This window comes from Sycon ciliatum, chromosome 1 (assembly GCF_964019385.1).
Source record: "Sycon ciliatum chromosome 1, ocSycCili1.1, whole genome shotgun sequence".
Taxonomy (NCBI): domain Eukaryota; kingdom Metazoa; phylum Porifera; class Calcarea; order Leucosolenida; family Sycettidae; genus Sycon; species Sycon ciliatum.
This window is the reverse complement of record NC_088643.1, coordinates 87,594,303-87,608,801: the sequence shown is the minus strand read 5'-3', so window position 1 is coordinate 87,608,801 and position 14,499 is coordinate 87,594,303. Positions and strand designations below refer to the sequence as shown.

At 47.9% G+C, this 14,499-nt stretch overlaps 1 protein-coding gene across 1 annotated transcript; it reads left to right on the top strand.

The window, feature by feature from the left end:
- The first annotated feature begins 5,363 nt into the window (after positions 1-5,363).
- LOC135806174 (hydroxymethylglutaryl-CoA synthase 1-like) lies at positions 5,364-12,934 on the top strand. Its single transcript, XM_065320328.1, has 6 exons — positions 5,364-6,111; positions 7,838-7,963; positions 10,537-10,698; positions 10,867-11,014; positions 11,317-11,487; positions 11,686-12,934. The coding sequence occupies exons 1-6, from the start codon at positions 5,667-5,669 to the stop codon at positions 12,071-12,073; spliced, it is 1,440 nt and encodes a 479-aa protein (XP_065176400.1). The 5' UTR covers positions 5,364-5,666; the 3' UTR covers positions 12,074-12,934.
- Positions 12,935-14,499: the final 1,565 nt, after the last annotated feature.

Genomic DNA, 14,499 nt, shown 5'->3' with positions numbered 1-14,499 from the left:
GGATTTTGGCACGAAAAATCGTACTCCGGAACCTCCCTAGTATCTGATGGTTACACACTTGTGTACTGTACTGCTTTGCAGATTTGATAGGACTTGTTACATGACATGGTCTTTGCCACTATCAGTACACCCCATAGAAATGTGCACTGTAACGCCATTCACACCAAAGCAAAAGCAAGTACTAGTACTTGTACAATCATGTACCCAGCAGTAGGCAGTAGCCGACAACACGGAACAGTGTCTTTAGGCTAGCTCAGTGTCATACCACAGCAGCACCAGCAACTTCAACTGGCAGCAACTGTTGTACATATCATCGTTTTGCCTGCCTGGTGTGATGGGCAGTCACTGGTGACATGCTTTGGGGGCTGCATGGCCTCTTACATTCGGCGCGGGGTCGGAAGCCCCATTTCAGCCTACTGCCGCCGGCTGTGTTGACCCAGGCAGAGACATGCCTTCAGCTTTGCATGCCAGTAGGCCATTTGGGTAACGGCTTCTTGTCAAGTTTTGGATTCAACCTTACACGTGTACCACTGATGCAGACGAACACCGTAGCACTTCCCGTAGCGTGGGTGACCCTGCCAGTGACCATGAAACGTCAACGGAGGATGAGAACAAGTCCCAGGCAATTGAGCGGCCCACTGTCAAGCCCAAGCCACTGAAGCTAGAGCCAATCACGGATGACACGTGGAAACTGGTATCAAACGAACCTCACAGAGTGAAGAAAGCCGTAATCTATGTGGGCAATTTGAACTCACATAGCAGTGAAGAAAGTGTCAAGGAATTCACTGAGCAACGCTCTGCAGCAGTAAACAAACCGGTGAAGGTTCACCAGTGCAGCATACACACCACAGAAGATGGGAAAGTGTCTGCCCGCTTGATGATCGATGCGACTGACCTTGAAATCGCCACTGCGCCAAACTTTTGGCCTCGCCCACTGTACGCGCGGGTTTGGCGCCACCGTGAGCGTCCGAAGGGGGACACCTTGTCCGGCTCACACAGTGACACTCTCAGTGATGCTCCAAAGGGGGACACCTTGTCCGGCTCACACAGTGACGCTCTCTCCGAGTCCTCCGACACTCAAGCTCAAAGCTCCAATTAGATCCTTTCGGATCCTGCTGACGAACACATTTGGACTACTGAGTAAACTTGGTGACTTTCACCATGCTGTACACGTTCACCAACCTGACATTGCCATTGTCACAGAGAGCAAGCTAACCCCTGAGAAGGCTACTGATTCCGAACTGTCCTTGCCTGGGTACTACTCCCCACTGCGGAAGGATCGAACAGCTCATGGAGGAGGAGTTGCGGTTTGGGTCAAAGCCAGTCTGGCCCTCCGAGAACTCGATGACATCCAGGTCGGTAATGAGGAGCTAATCTGGCTGAGTGTCAGAACTGTGGATAAGAAGTCAGTGGCTGTGTGTGCTGCATATCGCTCTGGCTCCTGCCACGACAATGACATCAGTACCCTTGAAGCCATCAGTGCTGGCATTGACCTGGCCCGTAAATCTTGTCAATATGTGGTATTGGCTGGAGATTTTAACGTACACAACGTGGATTGGCTCGGCAGCACCAAGACAACTCATGCAGGTGTGTACACTGAAGACATGTGTGCTTTTCACTGCTTGGAGCAGCACGTGCATGAGCCCACCAGGGGCCTTAACCCACTCGACTTAATAATGACTGACCTACCGGGAGATGCGACCGTCAATACCTTAGCACCTCTGGGAAACTCTGACCATGCCTGTGTCCTAGCTGACTTTCATGTAAGTACAGCAGAGGAACCACTAGTGACCAGAACTGTCTGGCGTTACCAACGCGCAGACTGGGACAGACTCCGCCACTTCTTTAGAACAACAGATTGGCAGTCCACTGTCAGTGATGATCCTGATGCAAGGTGTATGCACTTGACCCAGAATATTCTGGAAGGAATGCGCCGATACATACCGTCTAAGCAGTTGTGCATGAAACCATCTAACCCCTCTTGGTGGACACCGGAATGCACTGAGGCTGTAGCACAGAAACAAAGAGCATGGAGGAGACTCTGCGCCGACCGGTCAAGTGCCCAGCTGCAAGCCCGTTACAATGCCGCCAAGCACTCGGCTAACCATTGCCTGGCAACTGCCAAGCAGGCATTCACAGCAAGCCTGGCGCAGAAGTTAGCCTCTGGGTGTATGGCGTCTGGTGAATGGTGGCGAACCATCAAGAAGGCCTCTGGCCACGGAAACAGCCCATCCATACCTACTCTCCGCAGCACCGATGGTACGGAGCACGACACCAACCGCAGCAAAGCAGAGTGCATGGCCGAACACTTCGCCAACAAATGCAGTCTAGGGGCAGACGACCTATCCGCTCCATTTCCTTACGTCCGACCACGTACTGACCGCAACCTCTGCACCGTCCGGTTTCGCGAAACCACAGTCGAGCGAACTCTCCGCCAGCTCAACCCCACCAAGGCCACTGGTCCAGATGGGATACCTGCCCGCGTCTTGAAAGCTTGCGCTGCAGAATTGGCACGGCCGCTTTCAAAACTATTTACATGCTGTCTTCGCTCCGGTATCCAGCCACAACAGTGGAAGGTTGCAAACGTGGTTCCAGTCCACAAGCGCAAGTCTAAATCGTCGCCATCAAACTATCGACCAGTGTCGTTACTGAGCATCCTCTCCAAGGTCATGGAGACCATAGTCAACAGGGCAATGAGCAACTTCATGGAGACGAATCACGTCCTGTCAGAACGGCAATTTGGATTCCGTCGCGGCCACAGTGCAGCAGACCTGCTGACTGCTCTCCACCACCAGTGGGTGCACACCGCCGGAGATAAAGGAGCTTCTCGAGTGCTGGCCATCGACATTGCTGGAGCATTTGACCGGGTGTCTCACACTGGTGTGTTGCACAAGGCTAGAGTGTATGGCATCTCGGGAGACCTGCATCGGTGGCTCCAAGACTACCTCTGCAACCGCACACTTCAAGTCCTCATCTCCGGCCAGACATCAGCCAGACGCCCAGTTAAGGCTGGGGTGCCACAGGGCAGTATCCTGGGGCCCACCTTATTCTTGGTCTACGTCAACGACCTTGAAGACCACCTCCCAATCGGCTCCAACCTTGCCTCATTCGCCGATGACACAACCCTATACGCCGAAATTGCAACGCTCGCTGCTGTTCCTGACAACGCTAGAGTACTCCAGGCTGCTGTCGACCTAGTATCCAGTTGGGGCTCGGATTGGAAAGTGCAGTTCGAGCCAGCCAAATCTCAGGCCCTTACAATTTCCCACCATCGTCGGGACTGGCCAATACCCCCCATTGTCTTCAATGGAACTCCTGTCGAGGAGCAGCCCTCCATCAAAGTACTCGGCGTCACGTTTGACCATCAGCTAAAATTCAGCCAGCATATCCGAACTGTTGTAGTCCGAGCAACGCAGAGACTTGGAGCCTTGCGCAAGGCATTTCACTTGCTGACTATTCCTGCCCGGCTTCGAGCCTACAAAGCCTTTGTCCGGCCGGTTATGGAGTACTGCCCAATCGTCTGGATGGGGGCAGCTCCTTCCCACTTGAATCGGCTGGACTGGGTGCAGGAGCGAGCCATCAAGGCAATACATCCGCAATGCTGGCTTCCTAGCCTCATAATTCGCCGCACCATCGCTGCCCTCTGCCTCCTGTATAAAGCCCTTTGCGATAATTCTCCCGCTCTTCTCTCGAGAATGGCTCCACCCCCGACACACCAACCCAGGACCACACGCCTCACCCGCCAGGCTGTACGACTGTCCACCGCGCATCCCCATCAGTTACAGAATGTTCTTCCTGCCAATTCCCGGAACAATGTGAGCCGAGCCTTTCCCCACTCCGTCATCCCAATTTGGAACCAGCTGCCTACCTCTATCATTCCCCACCCATTTCACCCAAAGAACATCCAAAAGTTCAAGACAGCAGCTTATCACCATCTCCTCAGAACGAACTGGCACTGGGCCACTCATAGCATACGTGAGTAAGAGGGTACAGTGTCCTACCCTGCTTGGACATACATGTAATCTCTCCTCACGGACAGTCTCCTCTTGAATTTAAAAGTCTAACAGCGTTCACATCAATATTCAACTTATTCTTTTGCTCACTGAGCAATACAATCTTTCCATTTTCTTTCTTCTGTTTTCTTTTACAATTTAATCCTCCCCACCCAATATCCCTTTGGTGCGTCCATGGAGCTGTGAAGCCGAGACCTCTGGTCGGCGGAGCTTAATGGGCCCCACCACCACACTCCATCATTCACCCCAGTGTCTGGAGATATGTGGATTTTGTAGAAAAAAAAAAAAAAAAAAAAACACTACAATTGAGTGTCTATTTATTGCCAAATGTGGGTTGTCTGTTTACTTTGTTTCCTACTTTATTGTTTCATGCAATTGGCTTTGTGAATAAAGTTGAACTCAATAAACCCGTTCTCAAGGTACGTACTTGTAGTATCCGTACATTGTTCACAGACTGGTGCTCAGGTATTTGCACATGACTTTTGTGGTGGAACAGCCTCTGGTCCCGTATGACAACTAAGTCGCTTTGATGGAACAGAAGTCTGTCATTGATTTTTTTGTTTATTTTTAAAATCCTATGCCTATGGTCCGATCGATTTCATGACCACTGCACTGCAAGCTTGCTGCCAGTGTTTTGGGCCTTGGCTTGGGGTCTCCCTAGGCCCTTTGCACCTCTCACTTCTTTCCTTTACCTAGTAGATCTACCTGGTGACCACTCCATGCAATTATTTTAAAAATCCATGGCCCATACTGGTCATAGCAAGAGTAGATTAGATTGTACTCTTGCAGTCTTGCCTCTTGGTCAGACTCATACTCATAATAGGCATAGTGTGTTCCACCAAGCCTGCTGACCGCTGCATGTGGTCAGCAAGTCCCACTCCCGGCCTGGTACATGTACATGTATTACCATGATTACAGTGGTAAGTCTACACTACAGTCTAGTCGACTACAGTATTTTTGTAGTCGTACAGAGTCTGGCAGGGAGGCTGAGGGAGCAGACCTCTGACAAGTCTGACTCTGAGGCTCTGTAGTGTTGGCCACCTGTGACCAGGTGACCTGGGTCACCCACTATGATCAACTGGCACATGCACAGTGACAAAACCGGTGACCTGCATTACATCTGACATTGACAAGATCCAAAGCGTGAGGTGATTACTCTACCGATTGCACTGCACGCGTGGTCGCCCAAAATTGTTCCCCTTTCCGTGGCCCCATCTCGATGCCGAGGTCTGTTGTCAACGAAGGCATGGTGTCAGACCATCAAACCCTATTTTTACTATGTAAACGTCGTTCATCAACGTGTTCATAGTGATCGTATGATTCTGATGTCCACGAGGACCTCGAGCATAGAACACGTGTGTTCGTGTGGATGTGGACTAAAAATATTCGATCGGACAACGCGACGCGTGCGTTCGCTTGCAGCTATCTATGGGAAGCATTTCCGAAATGAAAATTTTAATATCTTATTCATTTCGAAATACCGTAGTCGGGGCAAGTAAATTAGTTCATCTGGTTCGATGTACCTGTCGTTAAATAATTTGAGGCGTTTCCCTGTGTTGCAGTGTGAGGCTGAGCTGCCGGTCGAGCTTGAAGATTCCCAATAAAGGTCGGTGATGTTCAAAGGCTAGCGTCACTTTCACAAGAAGAAGTGCGATGGCTACTACGTGTGCGTCTGAGTCTGGCCGATGGCCTCAAAATATTGGAATTCTGGGTCTTGAAATTTACTTCCCAAGGCAGTATGTGTCTCAGGAAGATCTGGAAGTATCTGATGGAGTGAGTGCCGGAAAGTATACGAAAGGTTTGGAACAGCAGAATATGGGCTTCTGTTCGGACCGTGAGGATATACAGTCGATTTGTCTTACCGCGGTGAGCACACTGTTTCAACGCTATGGAATCTCGCCCGCTCGTGTGGGCCGATTGGAAGTAGGCACAGAGACCATCTTGGACAAGTCCAAATCAGTGAAAAGTGTCCTGATGCAGCTATTTGCGGAGAGTGGCAACCATAGCGTGGAAGGCCTGGACACCACTAATGCATGCTATGGAGGAACAGCAGCATTGTTCAACTCCATCAACTGGATGGAGAGCAGCTCTTGGGATGGTCAGTATATTTCATAGAGCTGACATGTTTTGTATCCGTCGTTGATGACTAGAACCTAGGCCAGGTGCGTAGTCCTAGGGTAGCACCGTCTTTCTGATCAGCGACATCACATGTGCATCACCAGAGTAGTAATCACGGCTGTCAAGAAGCGGCAACTTAGAAAGATGGCGTCAGTTTGAGATGGCATGGTAACCGCGCACGTGCCGTGGTCCGAGACTTGCTCATGTATGCACGCAAATGCAAGTCACAAACTCACAAAGATCGTCTTTGCATTTGGAGAAAATATCTTCGACTCTCTTTGGAGGTTGGCGAGGTTTGCCTAGTCTTTACTTGATTGCGATGCCGGTATGTCCTCTCAATAATTAGAACAAAGAGAGCTGATGATCGCTTCATTGCTGAGCAGAAGTAACAATCAACTCTCCTCATGTCCTCAGTGCCAAAGGCAGACGACTGCAATTCCACAACGCTCATTTCACGATGATGGAAACAATAATCGTGTACTAGTACACACTTGGACCATTTGGTCATCCCTATTCTAGCCGCTAGCCCGTCCAGCAAGCAGATATTGACTATTACGATAAGTACAACTGCGTGAACGAGGGCTCACCCAGCAAATTCAATTCAAGACGTGACTCCAGTCAAGAATTAGGGTCTTTACTCGAGAACTTCACAAATACAGGTCAAGGCACCCCACAAAACTGATAGATGGAACGAACGAAAGACAAATAGGCTATACAAAGTGTCCCAAGTGATTGAAAACAGCAGATCTACCAAATAAGACAGCTACATGTGCCTAAACAACGATTCCCATACAGTACAGAGTAGTATCAGGCAGAATGAAAGCCTTGGAAGTGCACAAATACAGCCACGACCGCCACAAAAATTGGACGACCGCCACAAAAACATTCTCATTGCTCTACCTCCTTGAAGGTGAAAGTTACCAGTTATCCTATAGCGATGTCAGTTTATGCCTGTTGGAACCCCCCACAGCCCGCACGAAATACCTTTCAAATAATTCCAGGATGCAATTGCAGCTCCAGACAGGAGGAAGAAGAACACCGTGAAAAATAACGGCAACGATGCCCAAACTCTCGGGAAACGGCTGAAGTCTTCCTGAAGATGTTAACATTGAATAGCCATCGATTACCAGCGTGGTTTGGTGACTTTAGAACTGTTTTGAGACTTAAAACGAAGCGATATCTCAAATTTGATGGAATTGTTACCTGTCAAATGCGTGGGCGAGCAGGCCAGCTGACATGGTTATGCATGAACATGCATGAGCATGCATTGATTTTTCATGGGTCACGTGCAGAAAACTAAGTTGCCGCGATCCAAGTGCAGCTAACAGCCGTGTAATGTGCTGTTTGGACGACAAAATTAGCAAAAATTCATGACTTCCCGGAATGCCATGAACCGGCCGGGTGCGTCATTGCCATTGGCCACACCTGAGTTGTTCTGTTGAAGAGATAGCCGTTGCTTTAAGCCGCTATGTGTAGTTCAGGGACGTTCTGCAACTTCTGGGACCTCTTCCCGCCCCCCCCCCCCCCCATACGTAGTTCTATCATGCAGACTGCATGCTTGCTGGCTAGACAGTGGGAATACATGACGCCCAGAAGATGTGTGGCATAGCAGTCTCCTTATGCTTGACTGCAGGCCGATGTTGCGATGTTATGTGTATTGATAACATAATAACACGTCCACAATTGCTCATCTCCCTTTTTTGCAGGCCGTCTTGCTGTGGTGGTGGCTGCTGATATTGCAGTGTATGCCGCAGGGCCTGCACGTCCCACTGGTGGTGCTGGTGCTGTTGCCATGCTCATAGGCCCTAATGCACCGCTGGTGTTTGAGCGAGGTAAGCCGCCAAAGCAGCATTTTGGATACTTTTAAGTAAAATATGTACACGAATGCTGCAGCAATCGGTCATGCCAAGGAGCAAACTGTTGGTGAAAGTATACGGTGCGATTCTGTTTTCATGACTGTCTTAATAGTATTCTGAAGTATGGACATTATACAATTGGTGTATGTAGGGGTGGGGGGAGGGACGGGGTATCTTACCTCTTCCTAACTGCATGGAATTTTGAGGAATACAAATTCTTTGTTCTGATTTGTTCTTTAGTACAACGGTGATTCCTGATGAGTGTTGTACGAAAACCAGTTCGAAGCATTTTTCCATCGTTCTTTCTTCCTACATGAATTTCTCTTTCCTTTTATATTGTTTTCGCACCGTTTCTGTAAACGTCTCACTTAGTCGGCTGAGGAATAATCGTCTCTTTATTAGTAAAGAAGCAGTTTTATACAGTAAGTAGAATAACAGGTGCCAAGGTTAGCTGTGAACAGTAAGTGCTAGAAGTTGCACAAGGTGTGCAACTGATAGGCGCGCACAAGCTGTGCAGTGATAGGCGCGTACATAGGTGTGCAGTGATAGGAAGGCAGAAGAAGGTGTAACGGTTACACCATCCCCCTCCTCTCGATTGTGCAATACTAGTCGTAGAAGAAATCAAATCAAGCTGCTAGAACTCAATACGATCAGGGAAAAACACAATAGACTGACATACTAAGAACACGATTCAGGATAAATTCCTTTTATAAGTTCTAAGTGGAACAATGTCTCTTCCGGACTCGTCCTTGAGAAAATCTACTCGGGTGTGCCTTTGCATACTCGGTGATCCAAGATTTCCTCGACAATGTACCTTGTGTTGCCGTCCAAATCAGTTATAGGCGGCGGGGGTGGCTGGGTAACTGGGTGACTGGATAACTGGGTAACTGGGCAGCTGGGTGACTGGGCAACTGGGTAAGGGCGTGTTCAGACTACCGATAAAAAGTGACGGAATGGAAAAGTTGCCAAGGTGATTTGATCACGTGACGTTACTGGCACGTTACCGGCGGAAAAGTTTTACTGCCGCGGCTGCTGCGGCAGTAAAGTTTTCCCGGCAGTAAAAAAGTGCTCAGGCTGCATGCGCGCTGTGAAAAAGGGAAAATCCCTTCTCAGCGCCGCGGTGAGAGGTGCAAAACTTACGCACCGATAACGTTAGTTTATCGGTAGTGTGAATGTCCTTCACGGTTTATCGGCATTCACGGTTTGGGGGGGGGGGGGGTTGCGGTAGTCTGAACGCGCCCTTACTGGGTGACTGGATAACTGGGTAACTCATGGCATCGAGTACGGAACTAACAGCGACGCAGGTTAGAGCTGACTGTATGGCCGCCGACAAGGTTTTCGGATGGTCACGAAGTACCTGTTCTCGGACATCGCCGTACAGCCCGTTGGTGAACAGCAGCGCTCTTGAGTGTTCGTCCAACTCAGGAATCTGAAGGCTTGGACAATATACCATAGCAAGCGCATCTCTTAGTGACGGCCAGTCAGGAAAGGTTTCAGCTTCCAGGGAAGAGATGAGCCAAAGGCGAGCGTTGCCTACAAGGAAACTAGCGGCATAGTTCACTTCTCTATCCGAACTGCCTAATTCCAGGCGCTTGAGAGCCAATTCGATAGCGAAAGACCACTCCTTGAACCGGTTTGCCTCGCCACCGAACACTTGAGGCTCCTTCGTACAAGGCCAACGTCTCGAGGTAGGCTGATTCTGGTTGACCGCGGCTCCGATACCCTTCCAAGGAGTCACAGGTACTGTTGTTAGCGTTGGACCGTTGGCTAATAGCCTAGCAACTCGCAGCAGCTCCCGAATAGCGGCGAAAACCAGTAAACTGAGTACCAGGAATGATAAGACAGCAGGCGTCAGAAGGAACCAGTGCAAACTGAAGATAACCATCGAAAACCATCCTCTTTGCTACCAATGTAAACGTCTCACTTAGTCGGCTGTGGAATAATCGTCTCTTTATTAGTAAAGAAGCAGTTTTATACAATAAGTAGAATAACAGGTGCCAAGGTTAGCTGTGAACAGTAAGTGCTAGAAGTTGCACAAGGTGTGCAACTGATAGGCGCGCACAAGCTGTGCAGTGATGGGCGCGTACATAGGTGTGCAGTGATAGGCGCGTACAAGGTGTGCAGTGATAGGAAGGCAGAAGAAGGTGTAACGGTTACAGTTTCCATCGCTTGACATTGTTCTTTAATAAAGTAACTCAATGTGACTTCAGCTAGTCATCCTTGTTGCGATCTAAAATTGTTGTCCCCTCGCCGATTGTACACTTGAAATTCTTTAATCCATCTTTTTTTGCCATCTTTTCGAGAGGAGTGCTGGAATGAAACAGATTTTGAAAGTTAATCAGTGACATGACACTACATTAATCAGCGACATGACACATTCTGATAATGGTTATTTCATGACCGAAACGTTGAAATAATATATATTATTATTCTGGTGAAAGGCAGTTATTGAGTGTGAGCCAGTGTTGCTCACAACCAAATTTTTACTTATGAAGCTGCGTGATGCATCCTACAAGATTTTAAATGACACATTCTGGTGTTTTTTTTAGGCATGCGTGGCACCTATATGGCACATTCGTATGACTTCTACAAGCCAAACCTATCATCAGAGTACCCCACAGTCGACGGGGCAAAGACTCTGTCGTGCTACCTGGAAGCACTCGACAAGTCGTATGAAGACTTCTGCAAGAAATCAAAACACACGCTTGGAGGTAAGGCTATGACAAATCACATTGCAAACATTGTGGAGTTGCGGTACGCGTATTTGTTTTGTGTGTTTGTTGCATGTGGTACACCATGTGAGGCAATTTGGGGCCATCACCTGTAATGTTCCATGAATCATACGGTCATGATCTGTTCTGACTTTGTGCTCTGCGCAGAGGAGTTTTCTCTGGACAAGGCTGATTTCATTCTCTTCCACTCTCCATTCACAAAGATGGTCAGGAAATCACTGGGTAGACTTCTGTTCAACGACATTGCGCGGTTTCCTGAGATGCTTGAACGTCAACCAGAATTGCAGTCACTTGCGTAAGTCGCACTGTTTAACTCAATCCGACCTTGAAAAAAGGGCTTGCAACTGACTTGACGGTGGGGAAGGCAGCCATGAAGAGATGGTCAATTTTTTCCTGCAATGCCTGTTGATCAGCTGGTATAGGCCGGAAAAGATGGAACGCAAGCAGTAGTTTCCTCTTTGATATTAGGAGAAGAATATATAGCAGCGATGCAGCATTTTACCTCTGTCTTATCTCCTTAGAAACAGTGGCAGCCATTTCCGGAGACCTGCTTCACCTTGTGTTTGTGTGTGTGTGTGTGTTGCAAATGTTCTGCAGTGGTCGTACACTGAGTGACACAGTTGGAGATCGTACTGTTGAGCAACTCCTTGTCAAGTCTACCACTGCCATGTGGAATGAAAAGACTGAACTATCGACCCTCACTGGCCGAAACATCGGCAACATGTACACTGCTTCATTGTACGGCTGTCTGGCGTCGCTGCTCGCACAGTAAGTCATGGTAGCAGGAAGAGATGATCAATACAATCGTGCGCACGTTTTAGTACTGCGGACTTCAGTATGGTGACTTGATTGATCCCTTGCAATATTTCACTGTACTTTGCCAGTGACTACTAAAGTACCTTTTCATAGTCTATTAGGATAATAGATATTATGTTGTGTTTTATTCTCATCTTGACTTGTCCGCAGGAAACCTGCTGCAGAGCTCAAAGGCCGTCGCTTGCTAATGTATTCCTATGGATCGGGTTTGGCCGCATCTATGTACTCCATCCAGTGCCGTGGGGCACCCGATGCAGCCGTAACCCTAGATGCTCTCTGTGAGAGCCTCTCGGCGCTTCCCAAGCGTCTGTTATCACGCGAACGTGTTACTCCTGAACAATATCGGGCGGTGATGGACTTGCGGCAGGAGAAACACCATGCTGCACCATATGAACCCGTTACCGATGTTGCCACTTTGTGGCCTGGTACGTACTATATTGAGAGTATCGACGACATGCATCGTCGTGTTTATAGTGTTCATGACAAGGCTGGACAGGGACACGTGTCAAACACCCTTACCGTGACCAATGGTCATTAGCAATTCCAACTGTATCATGATCAGTGTTTAGAGGTTATGAGTTTGTCTTGTACTTGCCGGGGCCGTGCACAGCGATCAACTCTCATCATTAGCAACTCACTTATACTACTTGTACTACTACTACACATGTTCACATGTTATCCTGTTTATCCTGTTTATAATTGTTAGTATGGACTCAGATGGAGAGCCAAGGTTTAATTTTTACAAAGAGAAAGACCAAGGAACTACAAGTTACGCTATACTGTCCACTAACACCACCAGTTACTAAACAATCAGCACATGCGATAACATTGCACGACACTGACGGTACTGACGTTCTACAACTAACTGACTAACAGCTCTAGCACATCTTGGATGCGCACTCCAACAGCCTTCCAACTTGAAAGGTTCTAAGTTATAGAAATAACATAAGGATGTTATCGCATGAGCTGATTGTTTAGTAACTGGTGGTGTTAGTGGACAGTATAGCGTAACTTGTAGTTCCTTGGTCTTTCTCTTTGTATAATTGTTAGTGTTGTACAAACAATCCTGTAGACATACTTTCCTGAAGTTTTCTCCCACCCGTGATTTTGTTGTTGTCCCACCGTTTTCTAGTACCACCCTTAGTCGATTTCAACTATCATTTTGAGCTTCACCTTCTTGGAAGGAATATGATCATGGAACACATCAAGTATTTATTTATAGGCACCCTTTTAATATTACGTTCTGTCCAATGTCTGTACCCGACATTCATCATGATTGTTTCACGCGCCTATCTAGCCTAGGGTTGTGGTGCTGTTCTTGAATCGCTTGCTAAGTTATTGAGGCAGTGAGCTATACGTTGAAAAGCATTGCAGAGGTGACTATTCATGCCAGTTATCACATGTGTGTGCCTCAGCCTGTGTGAACGTAATTGCTGCATTTCTTATGTGGGCCTTATACACATACATATTGGCCTGTCCCGATAGTGGCGGCAGAGCGTCATAATACTGTAGTGAGTTTCTGCTACAAGTACACGGTAAAACCGTACCAAAGTACGTATGGAAACCTCGTCGCGGTTCGAGATCAAGTTTCACACGGATTTGTTCATACCGTTTTCCATGTGAAGCGCGCTTCACACGGACTGGCCTCCGTGTGAAAACCGAGCGCGCAGAGTACGAGCTCGTACATGTGGTGGTGGTGGGGGGGGGGGGGGGGGGGTCAAGTATGCTACGCACGGCAGAACCGGCGCAATTTATGAAAAATCCGTGTCAAACTTCACTGCAGTTGACACGGAGTTTGGTACATAGTTTCCTGTAGCAGAAACTCACTATTTAAAATGGAATAAAACGTGTGACTGCAACATGTGCTGTGAAGAGAAAAATTAGAAACACGAGTGTGGAACTCTGCATATGGGTTGTGGGCAGCGGAATTTGTCGTTTAATTTTAAAAATCACTTTTGACGAGTCATGGAAGTCGAGATCTGAAATTCTACAGTTGCACTGCATCAATACAATCTGTGACAGTTTTCCCGTTTAATACATGTCAAGAAATGACGTAAATGACAAATTACGCTTTCCTCAATGTGCCACACTGTCTCGGTTGCACACTTGTAAGACTATGTAGATTTCCTGGTACTTCAGTAGTTTTGTCCACCCCTGCTTCACATCACATCATATTCCATACCACAAGATTTTGTTTTGTAGGGATTCGTTACGTATGGACAGGCCATATCCATCAAGAGTAACACAGCATATTTTTGGCATGTAACTTCAAGTATTTCGGCTTAGCAAAGCCACACAAACCACTACCACAAATAACTTCACTCAATATTCACAGTAGCTACCATTGCTAAATGACTATTAGATCTGGCCTCAGGAATAAGCTAGGGCTTGTGTCCTGCCCCCATGCACATTCGCAATGCTATTGGCACGCCAGTATGTGGCAACCGATAATGCCGTGTTTCAATGAGCAGTGAGTGGCTATGCTGCATGCAATGAGCTTCAACTCACAAATCTGTCCCTGCGGGAATTCGCGGAAAAACTCTCGAAAACTTGCGCAAGAAATTGCGCCAGAAAGCAACAAAAAATGCGACGAAAAGTGCGGAATGATGCAGAACTTGCCAGGAATTCGCGGAATTATTTACAGAAAATTGCGGATTTGGGCCAAATCACGAAATTTGTTGCATCGTATATCTACTCGGGAGTGGTCCGAGTCGTACTATGCAAATAACCTACAGGATCATGGAAAGCACTGCGTGAAAAGTGCATAAAAATTGAGATATAGTGCAGAAAACGACAAAAAAAGCGGGAAATCGCGGGTTTAGGCGAAAATCGCGAACTTGGTTGCATCCGTGGAATCGCGATTTCCTGGAGGGACAGAATCGCCACCATGTGAACATGGCAGCTGGTACTACACTCCGACTTTGGAGCAGGTATTTCCAGTGCAGGTTTCAAGAGTAGGATGCG